The sequence below is a fragment of the Vulpes vulpes genome, chromosome 12, assembly GCF_048418805.1.
Source record: "Vulpes vulpes isolate BD-2025 chromosome 12, VulVul3, whole genome shotgun sequence".
NCBI classification, from domain to species: Eukaryota; Metazoa; Chordata; class Mammalia; order Carnivora; family Canidae; genus Vulpes; species Vulpes vulpes.
This window is the reverse complement of record NC_132791.1, coordinates 109,414,632-109,440,278: the sequence shown is the minus strand read 5'-3', so window position 1 is coordinate 109,440,278 and position 25,647 is coordinate 109,414,632. Positions and strand designations below refer to the sequence as shown.

The 25,647-nt window shown below is 47.3% G+C and overlaps 1 protein-coding gene and 1 long non-coding RNA gene across 5 annotated transcripts; one reads left to right on the top strand and one right to left on the bottom strand.

Moving 5' to 3' along the window:
• The first annotated feature begins 2,189 nt into the window (after window positions 1–2,189).
• On the top strand, window positions 2,190–22,921 carry TIRAP (TIR domain containing adaptor protein). Of its 4 annotated transcripts, none has more exons than XR_011995774.1 (5): window positions 2,190–2,465; window positions 14,013–14,171; window positions 15,847–16,443; window positions 17,033–18,595; window positions 20,076–20,566. XR_011995774.1 is itself a non-coding variant. In XM_072729416.1 (4 exons), the coding sequence occupies exons 2-4, from the start codon at window positions 14,105–14,107 to the stop codon at window positions 17,050–17,052; spliced, it is 684 nt and encodes a 227-aa protein (XP_072585517.1). In that variant the 5' UTR covers window positions 2,521–2,994; window positions 14,013–14,104; the 3' UTR covers window positions 17,053–20,566. The 4 variants fall into 4 exon arrangements, 1 of the variants encoding a protein (XP_072585517.1); XR_011995773.1 differs by lacking the exons at window positions 2,190–2,465; window positions 20,076–20,566 and adding exons at window positions 13,755–13,886; window positions 22,458–22,921 and having other exon boundaries at window positions 17,033–17,159; XR_011995772.1 differs by lacking the exon at window positions 2,190–2,465 and adding an exon at window positions 13,755–13,886.
• On the bottom strand, window positions 11,496–12,653 carry LOC140594679 (uncharacterized). The gene is made up of 2 exons (XR_011995775.1): window positions 12,543–12,653; window positions 11,496–11,827 (listed from the first exon to the last, which is right to left on the bottom strand). It is a non-coding gene; the product is annotated as an uncharacterized lncRNA (long non-coding RNA).
• Window positions 22,922–25,647: the final 2,726 nt, after the last annotated feature.

The window sequence follows — 25,647 nt, the reverse complement described above, 5'->3', positions numbered from 1 at the left end:
CCCAGGACCAAGAGTCAGTGAGGTTCAAGGGACAGTAAGTGATTCGTCCGAGCAAGGTTGTGGGGTGAAGTAAGAGGAGTACTAAGAAGCAGGGCAGGGCCAGGGGCTGAAGAGCCATCTGCGGAGCTTGGGGCGTATTCTGTGCGCTTTCAACAGGGAAGCGACACACTCCAATTTTCCTTTTAGAAAAATCACCCCAACTGCCTTGTGGAGATTAGATTATGATGTCAGGCCAGGAGGGCAGATGCGAGCCGTCGCTTCAGTCCACATGGCAGGGACAAGGGGGCCTGCACCGTCCTGGCAAGAAGCATGTGCGTCTAAGAAGTGACAGCAGTGATGAGAGACGGCCAAGTAAGACTCGGGTTTTTGGCTCAGACACTAGCTATACGTCCTGCCTTTCACAGAGTAAGGAACACCAGGGAGGAGCAGCACGAGGGACAAGGTGTCTGGGACACGCTGAGTCAAGGGTGCCCACAGGACACCTGGAGGAGATGTCTAACCGGGAGTAGAACTTTGCGGCCTCCCAGGAGGATCTGGGCTGTCGAGAGATGGACACTGTGGAAGAGAATGGCATTGTCCCACAGCGGGAGAAGAGTAGGGGGCCGGGGACCAAGGGGGGAAGCTGCAGGACCCCTCTGACATTTAGGGGTTGAACCAAAGGAGAGGAAGCCTAAGAGCTGGCCAGAGAGGCAGGAGAAAAGCCAGGAGCGTGAGGAGTCACAAGAAGCCAGAAGGAGCGGTCAGCAGTAGCCACATATGCGCACAGGCTGGGCCAGTACCAAGTGTGTCAGTGGGGACCCCAGGGACAGCAGTTCTGGAAGAAACCCCCCGTGGGGTTTGAGGTGACAGTTATTGGGAAGAAGTGAGTGGGAGTAGAGACAGCTAGTAAAATGCTCACTCTCCCTCAAAAGCGGTCTTGGGGGAGAAGAATGAAACAGAAGGTGGGCCTGACTGATACCGGGCGTGAGGGAGGAGGACGGGCGGGGGCGCTGCGAGGTGAGGGAACTGGAGAAGCCCTTGGGTGGGTGCGGCCAAGAGCCAGGAACCACAAGGTGAGCAAGAGGAAGAGCCTCTGGTGCTGAAAGACAGGAAGGAACTTGCCAGGGGCCTGGGTAGGGACAACTGCAGCGAAGGCTGTGAGCTAGCCTCGTGGGCTGCCCTGTGTTCACCCCCCTCTGTGGGGCAGGAGGAGAGGGGCCTTCACCTGGCCGCTCACCCTGAATCTACTTCAAGACGACACAGAGGACTGAGGAGGAATGCGTTCGGGAAGCCTCTGCACCTGCACGGGGCTTTCCTCAAGCTTGAGGGAGAGCGCTGTCACGCCGTCTGCCTCCCCCAGGAGACTGAGCGTTGGAGTCCGGCCTCCTCCACCTCTGCCCCAGCAGCAGGCTGTGGCCTGCATGTCCCTTACCGCGCCAGCCAGTGTCTACCTGAGTTCCTGGGGCCGGAAGTGGACCCCTGGCTTCGGAGACTTCTGGGGTCAGTGGGAGGGTCAACCCTCCTAGGCTCAAGTCCCAGCAACACAAGGTGCTACCGGAACTGTGAGCAAAGCTGGGAAGGGCTTAAGAAATGCTTCTTCAGAAGCTGCAGAAGTGAGCCTTTCCAAAAGAGGGGTGCTTGAGGAGCCCAGGTGCCCACGGTGGGCGGAGGAACGGCAGAGGTCGGGCACCAGCAGGGAAAGCAGGGGTGTGTTTGATGAGGGGTAAGAGAACCCTCGGACTTCCTAATTTATCTCCTCTAGCTCACGGCAAAACTGGGAACCAGACATGTAACTTGACATTGAATAAAGTGGATGTAGGCAGGCTCCAGGCTTCCCCAAGGCCCGAGGGCTAGTAAGTGATGAGCTGTGCGCCTGGACCCCAGCGGCCTCCCTCCAGAGCCTTCCAGCACCGCCTCAGACCACGCTGCCTCCCGGGATTAGTCCCTCCTTAGCTCTGCCCGCTGCTGAGAAAAGTAGGAACTGATTGAAAGGGAGGGCTGAGCCCTCCTCGGGCCTATAAACTCCCGGCCCCAGGATCCCGGGGCACAGCGTCCGGGATTCCACACGGCTTCCACACCGCTGGGCGTGGAACACTGCTCAGGGCCACTGCCATTTCTACTATGGTGAAACAAGTTTGGGAAATGCCCCGTGTATGCCCTCCACCCCACCGCGCCCCGAGTTTCACAACGCCCGCAGCAGGCAAGGGGCTGCCTCTGGGCTGCCTGGGCCTGGCCTGGGATGGAGCCCTGCTCCGGCGGTTGCTCCCTCGGCCTCTGCCCCTCCCCCCGGGCATGCTCACTCTCTCAAGTAAAGGAATAAAATCTTTGAAGAAACAAGTCCTGCACTTGAGCCCCTGGACTGGCCGGCGCCGCGCTCCTCGCATGTCAGCGGCTCTGCTACCCCGGGGAGGGCCCCGCTGGCGCCCGCGGAGCCGCGGCTTCCCGCACCTGAGGCCGCCGCCGCCCACCGCTGGCCTTCGGACGAGGTCAAGCTCTGGCTTTTTCTCTTCTCTCTTTTCTCCTCTCTTGGAGGGCGAGCGACCAGCGCGCGTGGAGCCAGTGAGAGCGCAGGGCCGCGGCGGGGCGCCAGGACCCCGGGTCCGCCCCGACGTGCGCGGCATCCGGGGCGCGGCCCGGCGCTCCTCCGCCTGGGCCGGGGACGGAGAGGGGCGCCCCGGCGGCCTGGCAGGGCGGCAGGCGGAGGGAAGGGCTGCGGCCCGGGGCTGCTTCCCTCCCCGACCCGGGCCGGCGCCCAGGCTGCAGGCCGTGCCCGGGGTGCCGGCGGCCGGCGGCTCGGGCGGCTCCGGCGGCTCCGGGGTCAGGGTGCGGGCCGGGAGGAGGGGCCGGGGGCCGGGGGCCGGGCCGCCTCGCCGCTTCCGGAGGAGCCGGGGAGCCGGGCGGCCGCCAGCCGGGCCTGCGCGCCGACTTCCCCTCGCCCCGGCGGCCGCAGCGCGGGAGCCCGAGCCCGAGCCCGCGCCCCCGCCCAGCGGAGGGGTCGCCGCCGCCCACGCGCAGGTGAGCCCGGGCGGGGGCGGGGTGTCTGCGGTGCGGGGGGCGGGGGGCAAGGGGGTGCCCGCGGTGGGGAGGGCGGGGGGAGGGGAGGGGTGCCCGCGGGGCGGGGGGCGGGGTGTCTGCGGTGGGGGGGCGGGGGAGGGGAGGGGTGCCCACGGGGCGGGGGGCGGGGGGCAAGGGGGTGCCCGCGGTGGGGAGGGCGGGGGGAGGGGAGGGGTGCCCACGGGGCGGGGTGCCCGCGGTGGGGGGGCGGACCCCCAGGGACCGCGGCACCCTGCGCCCGGCCGTGCCTGCGGGACTGGGCGCACGGTCGCGGCACGCCTGCCCCGGGCCTGGGGAGGACCGCCTCCTCTCTGTGGGCCCCGTACCTGGCTGCCGCCGCGCCCGGAACAGGGAAACGGGGCCCACTGGCTCTCCTAGCCGGCTGCCAGCCTGTGGGGGGCCGAGGAGCGCGTGCAGGGAGCCCCCGGCCCTCGGTGCGGCGGGAGGGCCGCGCCCGGTGCGCCCGCGATCCCCGGCGGTGTTTCTGCCGCAGCCTCCCCACATCCCTTGCGCTTCCTGCCCAGCGAGGGCAGGGCTGCGGTCGGGCTCCCGACCCAGGGAGGGGTGCCTGGGCTGGCGCCGAGCGGTGCGGGGTGACAGCACCGTCCTCCCCCCCGCCCCCGCCCCGGAAAGGGTGAATCAGGAATCCCAACAGCCCTGGTAAGTCGCGGGGAGGCAGCCCCGAGAACTACCGGGCCGGAGGGCACCTAGAGCCACGAATGTGGCTGTCAGGGAAGGTCCCGTCGAGTTACTTCTTTTACCTTGTAAAAAAATCTTGAAATACGACCTGCGCTCAGAGAATTGCACAATCGTGAGTGTGCAGCTTACCCGGCTTTCACACAGTGAACGTTTTCTGTGCAACCTGCGTGCAGGGTCAGTAAGACAGCACGGGCTCGCCAGCAGCCGTGTCCACTTCCAGCGCTGACGTTCATCTAAGGGAACTGTTATCCTGGCTTCTCACAGCAAAGTGTACTTGGTTTTGGACCTTTGATAATATGGGCTCCTGTACCTGCTTTTGGTGTCTGGTACTTCAGTCTCAGCCTGTGAGATGCCCCCATACTGCCCTTAGCAGTGGCTCATTTATCTCAACTGACCTGTAGTTTTGCACTGTGCAATTTATTTCTACTTTCTGCTGGACACTTGGGTTGATGGACGTGGGTTGTTTCCAGTTTGGGCTTTTTTTTTTTTTTTTTTTTAAACAGTACTGGGAGGATTCTTGTGGCTGTCTCTTGGTGGACATATGTAGCAGCTCTCTTGGGTATATGCCTAACAGTGGAATTGCTGGGTGTGTTTCTGTTCAGCTTTAGCATACTTTAGTGCCAAACGGCTTTCCAAAGTGGTTGTACGAGTTTACACTCCCACCAGCAGTGAGTTCCTATTCCTCAACATCCTTAACAATACTTGATATTGTCTCTTTTTTTCATTGTAGCCATTCTGCTCAGTGTAGGCAGTGCTGTTGCACTGAGGTTTTAATTTGCATTTCTTTTATGACTAATGAATCCACATCTTTTCGTGCCTATTGGACATTTGGATATCGTTTTTGCCAAGTGTTCTTCTGCCCATTTTTTTTCAGTAGATTCTCTTACTTACTGGTTTGCAATAGTTCTTAAATATTCTGGTTATGAAACATTTATTGGATATGCATTTTTGAAATCTCTTCTCAGATTGCCTTTTCACTCTTTTGAAGATGTCTTTTGATGAACAAAAGTACAAAAGTTCTTCATTTTCATCTTGCCCAATTTATCTTTTCCCCGTCCTCCTTGTTTGGTTGTGTTTTTTATGATCAGTTGAAAAAAACCTTTGCTTACCCCACGGGGTAGTGGGTGGGCATGAGTGAAGGTGGTCAGATCAGAAGGTACAAACTCCCATTATAAAATAAAGAAAACCTAGAGATGTAACTCTAGAGCATGGTGACTAGAGTGCAAAACTGTATGGCATATTTAAAGGTTGCTAACAGAGTGGATTTATTCTCATCACAAGAAAAAAAATGTGTAACTGTGTAGTGATGGATGTTAGCTAGACTTACTGTGGTGATCATCTCAGCATATATATAGATTTATCAGATGATTGTATTGTGCACCTGAAACTGTTATATGTCAATTACATCTCAATTTTAAATAATCAGAAGGTAAAGTCAGGAAGATAATCTCCTGTATTTTCCTCAAAAGCTTTATTGTGATTCTCACTTGTATCTACCATCCGTTTGAAATTAATTTTTTTGTATGGTGTGAGATATGGGCTAAGATTTATTTTTTTCCACAAGCCTATCAAAATTGATGCAGCACCATTTTCCCCAATGCATGGCAGTGTCAGCCTTGTCATAAATCAGGAGACTATGGATGGGAGTCTGTTTTGGATACCCTGTCCTTCTGTCCATCCTGTGTACTTGTGCGCCAATATGTGATAGGTCTTAATTATTCTGGTGGTGGAAGCTCTCAGCATTGTTTTTCTTTAAAATCTTAAGGTTTTTTTTTTAATCTATGCCTCCCAAAGCCCTTTAGAAATATATATAAAAAGGAAAAAATGTATAAAAAATAGTTATTTTGTAAGCTCAATAGGGCACTAATGTAAAGGTTATGCAGAATTTGTAAACCATATCCATCCATAAAGTTACTGCTGACGCAATCTATAGTACATCCAGTGCTGTGTATCTACATCAGATCTACTGCAAAGTAAATACAAATTTGCATCCTTTTAGTTAAAATGAGCTTTAGTACCTGTATGATTCTGTTTCAGAACAAAGAGAATTTTTTTTAAGATTTATTTATTTGAAAAAAAAAAGATTTATTTATTTGACAGAGCGAGTGAGGAAGAGAGCACAAGTAGGAGGAACGGCAGAGGGAGAAGGAGAAGCAGACTCCCTGCTCAGCATCCCAGGCCCCTGGGATTTGAGGCTCCAATTCGAGGCTCGATCCCAGGCCCCTGGGATCACGACCTGATCCAAAGGCAGATGCTCAACTAACCACTGAGCCATCCAGGCGTCCCTATAATTAAATTTTTAAAAATAGGTGCTGTTATACACACACATGCACATGTATATACTTTCTGACATTTTTAAAGTCTTCAAGATTTACAAAATATAGTATTGAAAGCATGTGTGCCAGAGAACATGATTTATTTTAATACAGGTCATAAGACTTTAGTTAACCAGAATTTGGTGACTGTTTTCTGCCTGCTAGAGTCCCATCTTAAATTTCACTTTATAGCAGAGTCAGTCATTTGGAATTTATCTCATAAATTCAATCCCAAGATTTACTAGGCTGCTTTCAATCATTTCACTGCTTATAAATGTTAAGTAACAATATAAATTGAGACTAGTGGCTCCTTGTATCAAAGTTTCCTAGACAGCTCTTCAAAAACAGATTCTCAGGCCCCATTTCTGAAATACTGAATAAGGTTTTCTAGGAGTATCTCTCTCTCTATATATATATATATATATGCATATATATATAATATATATATCTTTTGAGTATCTGTATTTTTTTAAAAGCTCTCTAGGTGATAATGATATGCAGCTTGAGAACCACAGACATAACCCATTAGACCAATCTCTTAGGTACATCAGAATCCTTGGGTGCGTGTTTAAAAATCAATTTCCCAAGCTTTACCCAGAGATTTACTTCAGTAGATTTGGGAACGGAGCACGGGAACTGGCATTTTATTTATTTATTTTTTTGGAACTGGCATTTTAAACCATAACTGCAGTTAGTCCCTGTATTTGTTTTCTGGGCTGCAAAACAAATTACCACAAATGCAGCAGTATACACCAACACCTATTTATTATCTCATTGTTTCTGTGGGTCAAGGGCCCAGGCAAAGCTTAGCTAAGTCGTCTGCTGGGGTCTGACCTGGCCTCAGTCCAGGTATTAGCTGTGGCTACAGTGCCACTGGGGATCCAAATGGGGAAGAATCTACTACCAAGCTTCCATAGGTTGTTCTCTGTTGGCAGCATTAATCTCCGTGTTTTCTTGCTGGCTGTCAGCCAGAGATCACTTCTCCTCTAGAGGTTACTTCTAGAGATCATGCAGCTTCTAGACGCTGTGCAATTTCTTGACACTGACCCTCTCACAACACAACTGGCAAACTGTTCAAAGTCAGTAAATGAATCTCTTTCCAGTCTGCTAAGATGAATTTAAACACACACCACGTTCATACGTCAGTATGACACAATATTCATATATATGCTATATTCACATGTACACATCTTTTTTTTTAATACATTTTTATTTTAAGTAATCTCTACACCCAATGTGTGGCTCAAATTCAGGACTCCAAGATCAAGAATCATACGTTCAACCCACTGAGCCAGCCAGGCACTCCACATGTTCACATCTTACGTAGTAAATAAATACACCCAGTGTATGTATATATACATATAAATGCATATACACACATACACCTCCTGTATACAGTAATGTAACCAGGTGAGAGACATTCCATAATCTTTGCCATATTCAGTTGGTTACAGGTTATGACTCTGGCCCACACTTGTAGGTGCGAACATGGGGGGCCACCCTAGGTCTTGTCTACTAGTCTGCAGACCACTCTTAAAACACAGTATTGTATCTATCAAGTTATTAACAATTAAACTGAGCATTGTAAGTGACACTGCTCTGCAAGTCCTAACAATCCTGCCAAACAAGTATTTTAGCAAATGTTTGAGAAGCAAACTTAACCTTCTTTTTTTTTTTTTTAGATTTATTTATTTATTTTATTCAGAGAGAGAGAGAGAGAGAGAGAGAGAGAGAGAGAGAGAGAGACAGGCAGAGGGAGAAGCAGGCTCCATGCAGGGAGCCCGATGTGGGACTCGATCCCGGGTCTCCAGGGTCACACCCCAGGCTGCAGGCGGCGCTAAACCCCTGTGCCACCGGGGCTACCCCAAACTTAACCTTTTTTTTTTTTTTTTAAGATTTTTTATTTTATTCATTCATGAGAGACACAGAGCGAGAGAGAGAGAGGCAGAGACACAGGCAGAGGAGAAGCAGGCTCCATGCAGGGAGCCCGATGCGGGACTCAATCCTGGGTCTCCAGGATCACGCCCCAGGCTGCAGGCTGCACCAAACCGCTGCACCGCCGGGGCTGCCCCAAACTTAACTTTCTTAAAGTCAAAATCAAGTGTAAGGATAATTTATTGATCAAAGAAGTGAAAAACTATTTCAAACAATTTTTAAATCTTTAAAGAGCCCAGCCTTTAGCACTCAGATTCAATGCTTCTTCAGTTCACTAGCATGACCTACAAAGATAGTTTAATAGTTTACTACTGCTTCTGTAACAAATCACCAAAGACATAGTGGCTTAATATGACATGTATTAGTTTACAGTTGTGGCAGTCAGAAGTCTAAAATGGATCAGTAGGGCTACGTTCCTTCTGAATGCTCTAGAGAAGAATCAATGTACTTGCCTTTTCCAGCTTCTAGAGGCTGTCTGCATTCCCTGCTCATGGCCCCACAACCTGTTGTCACTTCTCTCACCCTGACCCTCCTGCCTTCCTCTTAAAAGGAGGATTACATTGAGCCCTCTCTGATAATCCAGGATATTCTTCACATCTCAAGATCCTTAATCCTGGGGATCCCTGGGTGGCTCAGTGGTTTAGCGCCTGCTGTTGGTTCAGGGCATGATTCTGGAGTCCCAGGATCGAGTCCCACATCGGGCTCCCTGCATGGAACCTTCTTCTCCCTCTGCCTGTGTCTCTGCCTCTCTCTCTGTGTCTCTCATGAATAAGTAAATACAATCTTTGGGGAAAAAAAAGAGAGAGAGAGATCCTTAATCTCATCTGCAAAATCTATTTTTGCCATGGAAGGTAGCATATACACTGGTTCTAAGGATTAGGATGTGGACATCTTTATGGGACTGTTATCTTGTCCACCACAGACAGTGATTCCAGCTTAACAGAAATGTAATATGAATTATATAAGATACTTATTCTAAAATTGTATGTCTTCATAGGTTTCAGTACTTTCCCTGTAGAATAGATATTGGACACCTGTTAGGTATTGGATAATACTTAATACACTTTGTTTTGTACAATGAAACTTTGTAATATTTCCCTCACATAATATATTCCTACATATAATACTGCAAAAGCATTCTAAAAAACATTAAAGGTATCATGCTGTTGCTTTTTTTTAAAGATGCTTTTACTAGTTTTCTTTTATTATTTTTTTTAAAGATTATTTATTTATTTATTCATGAGAGACACAGAAGGAGAGAAAGGCAGAGACACAGGCAGAGGGAGAAGCAGGCTCGATGGAGGGAGCCCGACGTGGGACTCGATCCCAGGTCTCCAGGACCACACCCCGGGCTGAAGGCGGCGCCAAACCACTGAGCCACCAGGGCTTCCCTTTTACTAGTTTTCTATCAAGCCTTTGTAATTATCTACAAATTAGGTGTTTATGGGGGATCCCTGGGTGGCTCAGTGGTTTGGCGCCTGCCTTTGGCCCCGGGCGTTGGTCCTGGAGTCCCGGGATCGAGTCCCACATCGGGCTCCCGACATGGAGCCTGCTTCTCCCTCCTCCTGCGTCTCTGCCTCTCTCACTCATAAATAAATCTAAAAAAAAAAAAAGTAGGTATTTAGGTATATGTCATTTTACTTTATGAAGTTTTTTTTTTAAGATTTTATTTATTCATGAGAGACACGGGGGGGGGGGGGCGGGCAGAGACACAGGCAGAGGGAGAAGCAGGCTCCATGCAGGGAGCCCAATGTGGGACTTGATCCTGGATCCCAGGTTCACCCCCCACCCTGCCCCCACCCTCGGCCAAAGGCAGACAGACGCTCCACTGCTGAGCCACCCAGGGATCCCTTTATGAAGTTTTTAAAAACATAAGGAAAAGGGACTAGACCTAAGGCCACACAACGAATCCAAGGCTAAATAGAACTAGTGATTAGACCTTCCATTTGGAGATTCAGGATCAGTCTTCTGTTTGACGACATGTCTTCCATCCCAGTATATGACTAGTACTAAATCTTGTAAAGGTTAAAGCATATTTGGTGTGATAGCTCATAGTTTTAAGTAGACAGTGTAGAGGGTTAATGGAATTTATCTGCCATCTTGCTCAATTATCCTATGTCAAAGATGCTGTTTTTTCCTGTATTTAAACTTTTCCATACCATTAGTCACAAGGGCTTATACCAACCCACTTACAGTGGGATATGCCTTCGGGCAACTGGACTGCTTCTTAACCAAGCGATGAAAAAGGCAATTACCTAAAACCAGCATCTATGTATGGCCAAATGGGCAAGTCACACCATAAAATGAGAAACTGAAACTTTTAACCTACATCTGTTAAGAGTATGATGTTAACTTCTAATCTTTAAACTACATTAAGAGTATCAAATGATTCTCCAGTTTGTAAGTCTATCAAAGCCAAATAATGAATTTTGAAAATTAAAGCAAAATTGACAAAATATTTAAAAAATATAAAAACCCAGAAACATTATGTCTATTGCTGGGGGATAAGAAAGAACATCTGGAATGGCTGAAATGAAGATGCTGAGGGACAGCCACCCTAGACCTGGAAAAGGATTTCAAAATCGATGGTTATTGGGCACTGCCTTAACTTCAGCGTACCACTCAGGCTGTCTGAAACCCAAAGAATAGGTGGGAAAAGAAACACATACATGCCAATGTTCCCTGTTTCATGTCCCCTTGGCTGGCCTAGCAGCCAACTTCTCTTCTCTTTCAAGTTGTCTCTGGATCCTGTGCCCACTGCACTTCTTCTTTCTGTCCCCAGTGGTTTTTTTTTTTTTTTTTTTTTGAACTTTGATACAGTTTCATGAATCATCAGTAACACATCTGATTGTCACTGGCTTGGCATAAAGGTGTATAGCATTTAGCAGTGAATAGAGAATCATCCTCAACATTAAATAACATTCTTTCAATTTGGAAATTTATGTTTTTCACAAAATAAGTTGTTTTCCTGTGAGTTCCCTGCGGTCTGTTTTGACCTCTGTGGATAGGTCAAGGTCAGAGTGAGAAAGCAACTCTCTGCCCACTGCTCCAGCTCTGGAGCCAAGTCTTGACCAGCTTTTCATGTCAGGAATGTTACTGAAACACTGAGACTCCAATCTCAGAGGAGGGAGGTCTCTGCTCCACATAGTGTCCTCTCAGAAACCTAAGCTGAAAGAGACTCCACCAACAGGGACATCTTGGTCATTGTGGTGGGAAGGAAACATAATTTGCCCATTGAAGAGATGCTTGGTCCTCTCGTTTCCATATAAATTTAGAAGCAGTTTGACGATCCCCACCCCCCTACAAAAAAAAAATCCCATAATTTGGTAACACTGATTTTAAGATTAGTTTGGGCAAAATTACAATTCTGAGTCTTCTAAACCATGAACATAATATATCCCTCCAATCTCTCGATTATTTAAAATACATACTAACCCATACTATTTTCTGAACATTATATGCCATGAATTATTAGCATTTTACATAAATTATGTTCACAATAAAGCTGCGAAGTCCTAGTTTTATTTTTTTATTTTATTCATGAGAGACAAAGAAAAAGAGAGGCAGAGACACAGGCAGAGAAGCAGGCTCCATGCAGGAAGCCCAATGTGGATCTCGATCCTGCAATACCAGGATCATGCCCTGAGCCGAAGGTAGGCCTTCAACCGCTGAGCCATCCAGGTGTCCTGAGAAGTCTAGTTTTATTCCCATTTCAAGGACAGAGAAGCCAAAACTTAGCAAGATTCAGTAGCTTACCAAAGAACACAGTTAAGAGGTGAGAATCCAGGCATTCTGCTGGTAGTCTGTAGACTTCATTATGTGACACTACCTCCCTGAGCGGATAGCTAAGGGAGAAGGGAAAGGAGGGAGATAGGGGTGTTTCAATGGGCCGATGGATAGGTGGATGGAGGAACTATTTAGGGGAAGGTAGACTAGAAGAAAAGTCTCCCAAGGTTTCTTGCATGTGCTCTCTATTACCCAGCATCTGTCTATCTGGGTACATAATTATTTGTTCTCCAATTTCAGCACTGACACAGGAAGTCCCTGTTTGTTTGTGAAACTATTTCTCCTTCTACTTTGAAGGATAGTTTTGTTATCCTAGATAGAGTATTTGTGACTGGAGATTTTTTCCCACCCAGCTCTTTGAATATATCATGCCTTCTGGCTTGGAGAGTTTGTGCTAAAAATCTGCAACTAGACTTATGGGTTTTTCCCTTGTAAGTAACCATCTCCTTTTGTCTTGCTGCTTTTAAGATTCCCCCCCCCCTTATTACCATATTTTGCCAGTTTAATGATAATATGTTGTGGTGTGGATCTGCCTTTGTTGACTTTGTTGGGGGTTCTCCGAGTCTTGGATCTGGATATGTTTCCTTCCTCAGATTAGGGAAGTTTTCAGCTATTATTTCTTCAAATTTTCTGCCACCTTTTCTCTCTCTTCTCCCTCTGGGATCCCTAGCATACGAATGTTATCGTGTGTTATTTGATGGAATCACTGAGTTCCCTAAGTCTACCCTTGTTTTGCGTAATCCTTTTTTTTTTTTTTTTGTTCAGTTTGCTTACCTTCTGTTACTTTATCTTCTGTGTCAATAATTTGTTCCTTTGCTTCTTTCATCCTGTTGTTCATTGCATCCCTCCTGTTTCCAACCTCATTTATTGGCAACTCTTTTATCTCTCGACAATCCTGTCTTATCTGTGCCACATTGGTCTCCGTGAAGCCTTTGACTGCCATCTCAAGTCCACACAGCATCCTTACGAGTGCTCCTCTAAATTCTCATTTAGATTCTATCAGACATCCTTACTTCTGTTTTTCTTATTCTGGCCATGGCCTTATTTCGTCCTTTCTCTTGGTATAAATTCCTCTGTGTTTGCATTTTTGTCCGAGACTCTGCCTTCTTCTCCGTTGTTAGAAAAAGCCAGTTGTTTCCTGCTCCTGAAAGCGACGGCCTGGTGAAGGAGAGGTCGTGTAGGCCCGCGCGCGGCCTGGCTTCTGGTTAGTGTGTCTGGTGTGTGCGGGGTGCACCGTGCGGCTGCGTTTCGGCGGCCGCTCCCTTCACACCAGGCGTCTGCAGAGGCTCTGTGGTGAGTTTTAAGCAAGTGTGCTCTGGTTCGCTTGTTAGAGACCTGATGCTCCTTCCGCGAGGGCTGAAGGCCGCGGGCATCCCGTCGGTAGACGCGGCGAGGGCAGGGGTTCGTGTAGGTGTTCTGGCGGAGGGGCCGCCGCGTGTGCGGTGTGCGGTGTGGGGTGTGGGGTGGGGGGGGGCGGGCGGGGTGTAAGCGGGCTGCGCAGCCTGGCCCCGCGGAGCTGCCCCGGGCTGCTGGCCCTGCCGCGGCCGGTCTCCGTTCCCGGACGGGAGTCTCCGCTCGGCGAACGCGGCCAGGCCCCAGGCGCCCCTCGCACGCCCGCGTCCCGTCCTCTGCCCTCTCTCCGGGAGCAGCGCCGCGCCCGCGGGGCTCTACCGCAGCCGAGGGCTCCGGCCTTCAGGCCTCCGGGCGGGCCGCAGAACCTCGCAGACCCCCGCCCCCCTCACCTCCACAGCCCGGCGCTCTGGGCCGGTTCTCCGCGCGCTGAGCCTCGGCACTTCCCGCCGACTTCGGTGTGGCCGCTTCTCCCCCTGCAGGTGCGGGGTGTGTCCTCCGGGCGATTCCCGGGGGGTCCTCGGGGCGGCTCCAGAGCCCCCTCGCCGTGTGGCGGAGCCGGCCGCGAGCCGGGGCGCTGCTGCGCGGCCGCCATCTTCCCCGTCCTCCCGCCCCGGAAGTGCGCGTCCCGGGCTTCCGGCCGGCTGCCCCGCCCCCGAGCCCCAGGTGCGCCGGCCAGGTGCGGCGGCGGCGGCGCGTCCCTAGCGCAGCGTCCCTCGCGCAGCTGCCCTCCCTCGCTGAGCTCCCAGACCTGCCGCCGTGGCAGAGGTGGGACGGGGTAGGGAGGGAGGCCGAGCCTCCGTCGGGCACCGGGAGAGAACATCTCGGGCCCACGCGCCGGGACAGAGTAAGGTAAGGACGCCTTTTGTGATCCCCTCTCTCCGTCTCTTCCAGGATGGCTGTTCCCTAAGGTCAAGACTGAGTCCGCTCCCTCCTCTCGCTTTACCAATGCCTGGTCTCATGGGGTCAGTTTTGAGCCCAACACTATGGCATCGTCAACCTCCTTCCCAGCTCCTCGCTCCCGGTCCAGGAAGCCTGCGGGCAAGGTGGCTGGTGAGTGGAAGCCGACTCCTCCTCCCTCCGCTCTTGTTCCTGGCGATGGGCGAACTCCGCCGTGTTCCTGTGGGCCACGTGGCAGGGCTGCCCCGCCCTCAGGCGGCAGGAGGTGCAGGGAGGCCGACGATGGTGGGCGCTGGCCTTGACCTCAGAGCCCAGGTGTTCGTGGTGAGCGACGGGAGAGGCACGCACCAGAACCTTCAGTCCTTTGGGCCCACAGCTCTTCCATGTGCGCTCCGCTAATTTTCCCAACATGGAAACCTGGGTGCTGAGCACGTGGCATTATGTTTCTTGTCATCTAAGTCCTTCAGAACCATTCAGAGGAGGGAGTGAAGCAGAGTGAGAAAAATCAACCTCCAGAACACTGAACTCTGTGACCTTACCAAAAGCTGGGGAAGCTGAGGGATACTCACCGTATACCAGACACTGCATTGTTTCAGTTATCCTTCAACAACATTTTTTTTTTAAGATTTTATTCATTTGTTCATGACAGACACACAGAGAGAGGCAGAGACACGGGCAGAGGGAGAAGCAGGCTCCATGCAGGGAGCGCAATGCAGGACTCGATCCCAGGACCCCGGGATCACAAGCTGAGCTGAAGGCAGATGCTCAACAGCTGAGCCACCCAGCTGCCCCCTCAACAATTAAAATGAATCTGCTACAGATGAGGAAACGGAAGACATAGAGCTGCAGGCTGCAGGTTCCCAATGAAATCTATGCCTGGCTCTAAAGTACAGGCTGAATCACTAGGCTCTCTGCTCTTCGGGAGCTCTGAGCAGTAACCCTCTTACTTGCTTTTGTTTTATCATTCAGAAACAATCTGAGAAAAAAAAAAAAAAAAAAAAAGAAACAATCTGAGATTTCTCAGGGCCAAATAGATGCCAGTCCCTCTCCTCTTTCCCTCCCATAACGGGTAGCCCACCTTAATCTAAATCCACCTCCCCTCACTGCAGAAAGTGGGTTTGGGAACTGATTGATCCTTACCAGCTTAACACGGCTCTACTTACTGACTAGCAGATGGCTGGTTAGTCAGCACTAGCTGGAAGTTCTGGGCAGAATAAGCCTCTGGAATAGGGCAAAGACATCTTTCCTAATCAGGCTGGTGAAAGTCAGACTTATTTCCTTTCCTCTCCGCCCCCCCCCCCCCCCCATATTGTTGTTATACCAAAGGTGTTTTGTTTATTTAATTATTGAAGTATAATTGACATACAACATTATATTAGTTTCAGGGGTACAACATAATGATTCATTCAGTATTTGTAAATACTGTGAAATGATCACCACAAGATTTAGTTAACATCCATTACTATAGATAAAGAACTTTTTTTTCTTGTAGTGAGAACTTTTAAGGTTTCCTCTCTTGACAGCTTTGTAATATGGAATACAGTATTATTAACTATAGCCAGTATGCTTATATATTGCATTCTCATGACTCATAAAACAGCCAGAGTTTTTATGACTTCTGCAAACCTTTAAAGATAATGGAGCCTTTAAGGCAAGTCCTGAAGCATGTACAAAATAGCAGAGCAGTAGGTCTCTGAGAGAGTAAGGTGACATGGTTTGCCAGTGTGGGGAGATGGGTGGGCCTGCCTGGGTGGGGTCCTCTGTGCAAGGCCATGAGGACGCAATCTGGTAAGAATACCCGGCCCAAGCAGTGTTTCTGTCTCCACAGACTGGTTCAGGCAGGTCCTGTCGAAGACCTCCAAGAAGCTGTCTGACTCTGCAGAAAGTACCTCCAGTGATGTTTCACAGCCCAGGTCCAAGGACAACCCCCCACCCCTGGGCCTCAGCTCAGCCGTGTCTCCCAACTCCCCATCAACACACGTGGGTGCCAGCAGCAGCAGCAGCAGTGGCAGTAGTGGCCGCTGGAGCAAGGACTATGATGTGTGTGTGTGCCACAGTGAGGAGGACCTGGTGGCCGCCCAGGAGCTGGTCTCCTACCTGGAGGGCAGCGCGGCCAGCCTGCGCTGCTTCCTACAGCTTCGGGATTCGACCCCAGGCGGCGCCATCGTGTCCGAGCTGTGCCACGCACTGAGCAGCAGTCACTGCCGCGTACTGCTCATCACCCCGGGCTTCCTGCAGGACCCATGGTGCAAATACCAGATGCTACAGGCCCTGAGTGAGGCCCCTGGGGCAGAGGGCCGCACCATCCCCCTGATGTCAGGCCTCACCAGAGCTGCCTACCCTGCTGAGCTCCGGTTCATGTACTTCGTGGATGGCCGGGGACCCGATGGTGGCTTTCACCAAGTCAAGGAAGCTGTCATGCGCTGTAAGCTATTGGGGAGAAAGGAGAAAGGAAAGGTGGCTCGGCCACAGCAGCTGATCTACTTTGGCTTTAGGGACACAGCCACTGCAGCCCAGTAGCTCAGAATGCAGGCTCTGGAAAAGGCTGTTACTTGTGGAAGTCATTTGACCCCTTTGTATGTGGATTTCCCCATTGGTAAAATGAGAATGATACTAAGTACCTAAATAAGTATATTCACTATACAAGTGATCAGATCAGGCCCTGCACCTGTAAAGTACTCATAACAGGCAAAGCCTTCCACATACCAAGTTCTCAATAAATATCAGATGTTATCATTATAAGTATTACTAGTATTAGGTTTCTCTCACGGAAGTCAGGTTGATGTCCACCCAGAGCCAGGAAAATGCTAGGAGGGACACTGGCTCTTAGTAAGGCAAAATGGTGCAAAATAATAGAAAAGAATTGTGTATCTGGGGGTGGGGGTGGGCATTACATTACAATCGGTTTGCAAGTTAAATAAATGAAAAGGTAGAAGAGGCAAGGCCTACTGGGGGAAATAGATGCTGGGATTTGGGAAGGGTGACAAGCCCTGTGATTCTGTTTGCTCTTTCAGATCTGCAGACCATCAGCTGACATTTCTTACATCACCACGGAACCCAGAAAGTTGGAGTGAAGCTGGAAATCGAGTTAGAGAGCTCAGGGCCCCACAGGGTCTTGGATTCCAGCAGATGTGACGAGGTGTAAGGAAACAGAGTTTGTAGCACTTTATATGTGATCCTGGGGTCAGATTGCTCACAGACACCCCTTACTGTGGGCTCCCCAGGAAGGTCATGGGGAAGCTGGGGACTCCCCCAGGAAGGTCATGGGGAAGCTGGGGACTCCCCCAGGAAGGCATGAGGAAACTGGGGACTCCCCAGGAAGGCCATGGGGAAGCCAGAAATTGTAGGTGGCAGGAGGTCCAGATACCAAGATGATCACCAGTGTTTTGCCTCTTGTCTAACTGGACACATGACGCCTGGCACGTACCTACATCTTCTTCCCCTAGAATTGGCTGCTATAAAGATACATCCCCCCCTGAAGAGGTGACTCACCTGGTTCTTTCATGACCTAGAAGCCTACACTGCGTGCTTCAGCAGGGATGGTTTCACCAGTTGTTTGGCATTAGGAGAAAGCAACAGGTACCAAGTCCTTCACACACTACTGCCCTTCTCTTTCCCGGTGGCATTGTTCACTTCACAAGGCTACATGAAAGATGCACTCAGCACCGTACTGTATTTATTTCTATTCCGTGTGTATCACAGACCTAGAAAGCATCCTGAATTAGGATGTGGGCAGGGAGCAGGTGGGGTGAAGAAAAGGAAAAGCTCAGCTCCTAGCCCTGGGTCAGGAGCCCACCCACTGATGCTTTGACTCACGGGGGCCCCACCAAATGTCTGACTAGAACTCGGGCTTCTACAAGCTTCTTTACCTCTGTACTAAGAGAGCTCAGCAGCTTTCTTCTGGCCAATGATTGTGTACCTTGTAGGACAAAGTTTCATTCGTCTGCTCTCAATAAGTCTGTTGTTGAACCAAAATGAACTTTTTCCCCAATCTATAGTTGTATGCCTCTTCTCTCACTTCCCCCTGCCATGTTCCCTCATTTCACAGAGAGATCTATTTGAGATATAATTAACATATTAACATTAGTTTCAGGTGTAAAACATGAGTCGGCATTTGAATATATTATGAAAAAAATTTGTTTCAATTATGGATTATTTCATTACATACAAAAAAGTTATAATGTTCACTCATGTATCTTCCACGCAGCTTAAGAAGCAAAACCTTGCAATCCTGATGGTGCTGCCTTTGTGTGCCCTTAATCCCCTTCTCTCCCTTCTCTTCTGAGAATTAATCAGCATTCTGAATTTTTAATTTTATCACTGATAGCTTTTCATTTATACATCCCTGACAACATGTTTATCTTTACATGGTTTTGTGCTGTATGTAAATGGCATTATAATGTTTGTATTCTACAAATTTTTCATTAACGACATAACAAGATTTATCGATGTGGATGTATATAACGCCAGGAAATTCACTTTTGTTCCAGTATGTAAACAGACCACTATTTAGCCACATTCTTTTTTTTTTTTTTTTTTAAAGATTATTTATGAGAGAGAGAGAGAAAGAGAAGCGGGCTCCATGCAGGGAGCCCGACATGGGAATGGATCCCGGGACTCCAGGATCATGCCCCCGGCCAAAGGCAGGCGCTAAATTGCTGAGCGACCCAGGCATCCCCTTAGCCACATTCTTTTGCAAACGGACATTTAGTTGTTTCCCATTTGTTGCTATCAAAGTGAATGAGCTTATGAATAATTTGTACATGTTTCCATGAATATTTTTGTACATGTTTCCATGAGCGAGATTTTCTAGGATTTAGGCTAGATGAGGAACAGCTGGGTAGTAAATACACATCTTCAGTTTGGGTAGAAAATACCAACTTTGTTTCCAAACTGGTTTTGTCAATTTATATTCCTACCATTTGTGTATAGGATTTCCCACTTTTTCATGTTCTAACACTTAATCATCAGATTGTAAAATGTTTGCTGATCTGGCGGGTGAAAACTGGTGTCTATTGCCATATTCTTTTTTTCTTTTTAGCCTTTTTTATGAAAAATTCTATGTATATCATATACCAAAGGGGAATAGAAAAATCTGATGAATTCCTTGTATACCCATCACCCAGCTTCAACAGTTACCAACTCAGCTAAGCTTCTATCAACAATAACTCCAGTTCCCTCCCCACCAGATCCCTTTGAAGCAAATCCCAGGCATTATTCCTGCGTATTAAAGCTATGTATGGGGGAATCCCTGGGTGGTTCAGCAGTTTAGCGCCTGCCTTCGGCCCAGGGCGTGATCTTACAGTCCTGCATCAGGCTCCCTGCATGGAGCCTGCTTCTCCCTCTGCCTGTGTCTCTGCCTCTCTCTCTCTCTCTGTCTCTCATGAATAAATAAATAAAGTCTTTAAAAAATAAAACTGAGTATGTTTTTAGGAGTCTTAAAATATATATATATATACACATATTTTTTAAAAAACAGAAAGCTTTATTTTTTTAATATAAAAGCTTTTACCTCTTACTGTAACCTGTGCTTTTGTCTTATTTACAAAATCCTTCCCCATTCCTATAATTTCTTCTGGAGTTATTTCCCATTTAGGTCTTTAACCCACCAGGATGTTTTGCTTGGGTTTGATTATGTTGTTCTTGGTTTCTAAGTCAAAGGTCCAATTTGTTTTCCCATTTGAATTGCCATTCTTTACTAACTACTAGTCGTCCATCCTTTCCTCCCACCAGTTGTGATGTCACTGCTGCCATTATATTGTCACACATGGGGGTCTCTTCTGTTTGTGTATCCTTGCATCAGTGACACGCTGGCTCACTTAACTATAGTTTTTAAGAAGTTTTAATGCCTATTAGTATTTTCATTGGTGTTAGATGAGAGATTAATTTGGGAAGAATTGGGTCTTTTATACTGAATCTTTCTCTCCATAAAAATGCTATGTCTTCATTATTGATATCTTTATTTTTTTATTTTTTTATTTTTTTTTAGATTTTATTTATTTATTCATGACAGAGAGAGAGAGAGATAGGCAGAGACACAGGCAGAGGGAGAAGCAGGCTCCGTGCAGGGAGCCTGACGTGGGACTCAATCCCCGGTCTCCAGGATCACACCCCGGGCTGAAGGTGGCGCTAAACCGCTGAGCCACCGGGGCTGCCCTATTGATATCTTTAAATGTAAAGTTTTATAATTAGTAACTTGTATTAGATATATTCCTTAGTACTTCATATTTTCTGTTGCCACTGTAAAAGGTACTTTTTTTTTTAAATCTATTACTGGTTGAAAGGATCATAATTACTTTACATATTGATCTAATATTTAGCAACCTGCTGAATTACTTAAAAAACCACAGACTTTGTTGGGTTTCTATAAAGACAATCATATAATTTGCAAAAAAACAAAACAAAAAACTTTAGTTCCTTGTCTTTCTGTGCTGCCTAGGACCACCAGCCAGTATGTTGAAAGTGACAATAGCAACTATCTGTTTCATTTATGCTTTGAAAGGGAATGCTTCCAACTTTTCTCCATTAAATGTGATATTTGTTATCAATTTTTGGTTTGGCACAAATTTTCTTTAACAAGTTGTAAGTTTTCTGTTTCTGGTTAAGAGTTTTACTTATCATGCATGCATTTTAAATTTAGTCTACAGTGTCCCCATCTACTGAGATGGTATGTTTTTCCCCCCTTTTAAATCAGTTAATATAATGAATAACATTTTTTTTTAAGATTATTTATTTGGGGGGAGGTGCAAGCACACACAGAGAGAGGGAAAAGCAGGCTTCCCGCTGAGCAGGGACCTCCCTCCACCAAGGGGCTCTGTCTCAGGACCCCAAGATCATGACCTGAGCTGAAGGCACATGCTTCAACTACTGAGCCACCCAGGCGTCCCAATATTTGACTTCCTAATTTTTTAAAAGATTTTATTTATTTATTCATGAGAGACACAGAGAGAGAGAGGCAGAGACATAGGCAGAGGGAGAAGCAGGCTCCCTGCGAGGAGCCCAATGCGGGACTCAATACCAGGACCCCAGGATCACAACCTGAGCCAAAGGCAGGTGCTCAACCACTGAGCAACCCAGGTGCCCCAGCAAATAACCTTCCTAAATATCTTAGTCTCCTTTAGTGGGAAAGCTTTGGTTTTGTTTTTAATAGTTGGCCCTTTCGTTGAAGTTGTGGACCTTTAGAGATCTTGGCCCTAAGGGAAATCCTCTCTTCTAATCCCTCACCTTGCACAAGTCCCAAGGGCTTGTCTCCTGTGCCTTAAACATCACATTGAAAGTCCAAGGCTCTAGAAACAAGCAATCACTCTTAGAACTTAAGCTTCAGTGTCCACTTAACCATTCTATAGATTCATGCTCCCACATTTTTCATTTCTGAAAATTTTATTCAGAGAGCAGCAGTATAACCAAATGGATGTTTTTAATTTTGCAGCCAGAAGTCAGGTGTTCTTAGCTGACCTGTTTTTAGAATATCTCATCTATCATAAGGCCTGAAATTTGGGAGAAGTTTTGAGATTCCTCAAGAAGACTGAAAGATTAATCCTTATTGACACATGAAGTCTTGCCAGTAATAACCTAGTTATCTAACATAAACTTTCTGTGATCGTAGTAATGATCCACATGTCTGTGCTGTCCAGTGTGATAGCCAGTAGCCATATGAGGCTATCAAGCATTTGAAACATGGCCACATGACCGAGGAACTGAATTTTTATTTTTATCTAATTCTAAGTAATTCAAATGTAAATATCTCCATATAGCTAGTGGCTATTAGATGGGACAGTGCAGGGCCTTCTAATGTTTCCAAACAAAAGGAACTAAAAAATGATCAACAGACAAATGCCTATGAGCCGAGTGAAGCCCTGTGGTGTTGCTGTAAAGGTCTGCTGCACTCTGCTGTCTGGTATTCTAATAGGTCCTCTTGGAGGCTGAGGCTTCCTAGGAGTTCGTCCTTTCCTTGAGCCAGGACTTCTTACGACTGCAATTCTGACCTTACAAATATATTTTTTAAAATATTTTATTTATTCATGAGAGACACAGCGAGAGGCAGAGACACAGGCAGAGGGAGAAGCAGGCTCCATGCAGGGAGCCCGACGCACGACTTGATCCTGGGACCTCAGGAACCTGGGCTGAAGTTAGGCGCTCAACCGCTGACCTAAATATTTAATTTTTAAAATTTTTTTATTTTTGAATTTTATAAATTATTTTTATTGGTGTTCAATTTGCCAACATATATAATAACACCCAGTGCTCATCCCATCAAGTGCCCCCCTCAGTGGCACCCAGTCACCCCCACCCCCCACCCCCACCCACCTCCCCTAGTTCGTTTCCCAGGGTTAGGAGTCTTTCATGTTCTGTCTCCCTTTCTGATATTTCCCACTCATTTTTTCTCCTTTCCCCTTTATTCCCTTTCACTATTTTATGGTCAACTAATATTCGACAAAGGAGGAAAGACTATCCACTGGAAAAAAGACATTCTCTTCAATAAATGGTGAATAAATGGTGCTGGGAAAATTGGACATCCACATGCAGAAGAATGAAACTAGACCACTCTCTTGCACCATACACAAAGATAAACTCAAAATGGATGAAAGATCTTAATGTGAGACAAGATTCCATCAAAATCCTAGAGGAGAACACAGGCAACATCCTTTTTGAACTTGGCCACAGTAACTTGAAAGATTCATCCATGAAGGCAAGAGAAACAAAAGCAGAAATGAACTATTGGGACTTCATCAAGATAAGAAGCTTTTGCAAAGCAAAAGATACCGTCAACAAAACTCAAAGACAACCTACAGAATGGGAGAAGATATTTGCAAATGACCTATCAGATAAAGGGCTAGTTTCCAAGATCTATAAAGAACTTATTAAACTCAACAGCAAAAACAAAAAAAAAATAAATAAATAAACTCAACAGCAAAGAAACAATCCAATCATGAAATGGGCAAAAGACATGAAGAGAAATCTCACAGAGGAAGACACAGACATGGCCAACATGCACATGAGAAAATGCTCTGCATCACTTGCCATCAGGGAAATACAAATCAAAACCACAATGAGATCCCACCTCACACCAGTGAGAATGGGGAAAATTAACAAAGCAGGAAACCACAAATGTTGGAGAGGATGTGGAGAAAGGGGAACCCTCCTGCACTGTTGGTGGGAATGTGAACTGGTGCAGCCACTCTGGGAAACTGTGTGGAGGTTCCTCAAAGAGTTAAAAATAGACCTGCCCTACGACCCAGCAATTGCACTGCTGGGGATTTACCCCAAAGATAATGTGGTTTATGTATACAATGGAATATTACTCAGCCATTAGAAACGACAAATACCCACCATTTGCTTCGATGTGGATGGAACTGGAGGGTATTATCCTGAGTGAAATAAGTCAATCGGAGGACAAACATTATATGGTCCTAAATATTTTAATCACAATTATACCAGGGCAGCCTGGGTGGCTCAGCAGTTTAGTGCTGCCTTCGGCCCAGGGTGTGATCCGGGAGTCCCGCATCCTGCTCCCTGCATGGAGCCTACTTCTCCCTCTGCCTGTGTCTCTACCTCTCTTCACTCTGTGTGTCTCATGAGTAAATAAAATCTTTAAAAAAAATAATCACAATTATACCTGTGTTGGTGAATTTTCCACTAATGAATTAAATCTTGTAATTTCATTTTCTATTTATTCTTCGCTCACTACATTCCAGGCACAAGGGCCATTTTGTTTCCAAAATGTGTTTAGTTCATTACTGCATTAGAGTCGTCAACATTCCGACATCTCTGTCTCAAATACATGTTCCCTGGTCTCTTCACAGGCTGGTTCCTTCTCATTGTTCAAATCTCAGTTCACTGTCACCTCCATGAGAAGCCACCCATGACCACCTTATCTCCTCCCTACCCCCAGGCTCTATCACATTGTCCTGTTTTATTCTATCACTCATTCATTATCTAAAATTATCCTATTTAGGGATCCCTGGGTGGCGCAGCGGTTTGGCGCCTGCCTTTGGCCCGGGGCGCGATCCTGGAGACCCGGGATCGAATCCCACGTCGGGCTCCCGGTGCATGGAGCCTGCTTCTCCCTCTGCCTATGTCTCTGCTTCTCTCTCTCTCACTGTGTGCCTATCATAAATAAATAAAATTTAAAAAAAAAAATTAAAAAAAATATATATAAATAAATAAATAAAATTATCCTATTTAGGGATCCCTGGATGGCTCAGCGGTTTAGCGCCTGCCTTGGGCCCAGGGTGTGATCCTGGGGTCCTGGGATCGAGTTCCGTGTCGGGCTCCCTGCATGGGACCTGCTTCTCCCTCTGCCTGCATCTCTGCCTCTCTCTCTCTTGGTCTCTCATGAATAAATAAATAAATAAATAAATCCTTAATAAAATAAAATTATCCTATTTGTTTACCTCATCTCCATTTGAATATGAATTCTATAAAAATAGAGATTCCCCCTTGGCTTGTTCAGGATGGACAGTGTTTGACACAAAGAAAATGGAAGCCTAGAGACTAGAGTGACTTCCCCAAAGCTGCACAGCTGGTCAGTGTTGGGGCCAGACTTCATGGCTCCTAATCCTGGGCTCTTTTTGTTAAAACACAAATACTCTGCTTGAAGTACGCCTGGGTGGCTCAGTGGTTGAGCATCTTCCTTCGGCTCAAGTCGTGATCCCGGGGTCCTTGGATCGAGTCCCACATCAGGCTCCCTCCGAGGGAACCTGCTTCCCCATCTACCTATGTCTCTGCCTCTCTTGTCTTTCATGAATAAATAAAAATCTTTAAAAAAAAATGATACTCTGCTTAAATTCTCTTTCAGAGAGAGAAGAGAAAGAAAAAGGGCAAGAAGGATGTGGGGGCGTGGGGAGGGGAGCAGGAAGCTGCTCAAGGCGTGGGGAAGGGGAGAGGAAAAAAGGGAAAGAGAATGCATACTTAGAAATTTCCATAAGATCTATGCCTTGAATTTTGCTATAGCCATTCAACCACAAAATACATTTGTTCTAGTTTTGCACATAGTTTATGACCTCCTACAGTATACTCTCAGAAGGTGGGGGATGTTATCCAGGACACTTGTGGACAAGCAGCATGTTTTTGGCTGAAGATAATCATTCCAGATCCTAAGTCTCCCTACTAATCCTCTCTACTTCACAAGACCACTGCCCTTTTATCCAATTCATAATATTTCCGGTAGAAAGAACCCAAAAACAAATGGTCACTGACATACAGCACACTTTGTTACTGATGGACTGAAAATCGCAAAAATTGCCTCCTTCGATAGTTTTGTCCACCCAAACTCAAAGCTAACATGGGGGAAAAAAACACAATTTTTGACTGACTAAATTTGGAAAAATTGGTATCTGTCCAAAAACACCCGGGACTAGTTAGAATAATAGCCACAAAAGAAATTATAAGTAAAAATCTTATGTGGCAAAAAAAAATAAAGCACAGAAACTCTGACAGATGATTCCTATTCAAGCTGCAAATCACATTTCTGTGCAGCACAGCAGACACAAGAGCAAACTAGGTGAGCAGAGGAGACAGAAGCCTCCAGCCTGGAAGAAGAGGAGGTGATGGAAATGTATTCCAGGGCTGTACGCTTACCTTTCTTTTCAGCACTGAACACTATGAAGATTTCTGTGAAAATGGGTGA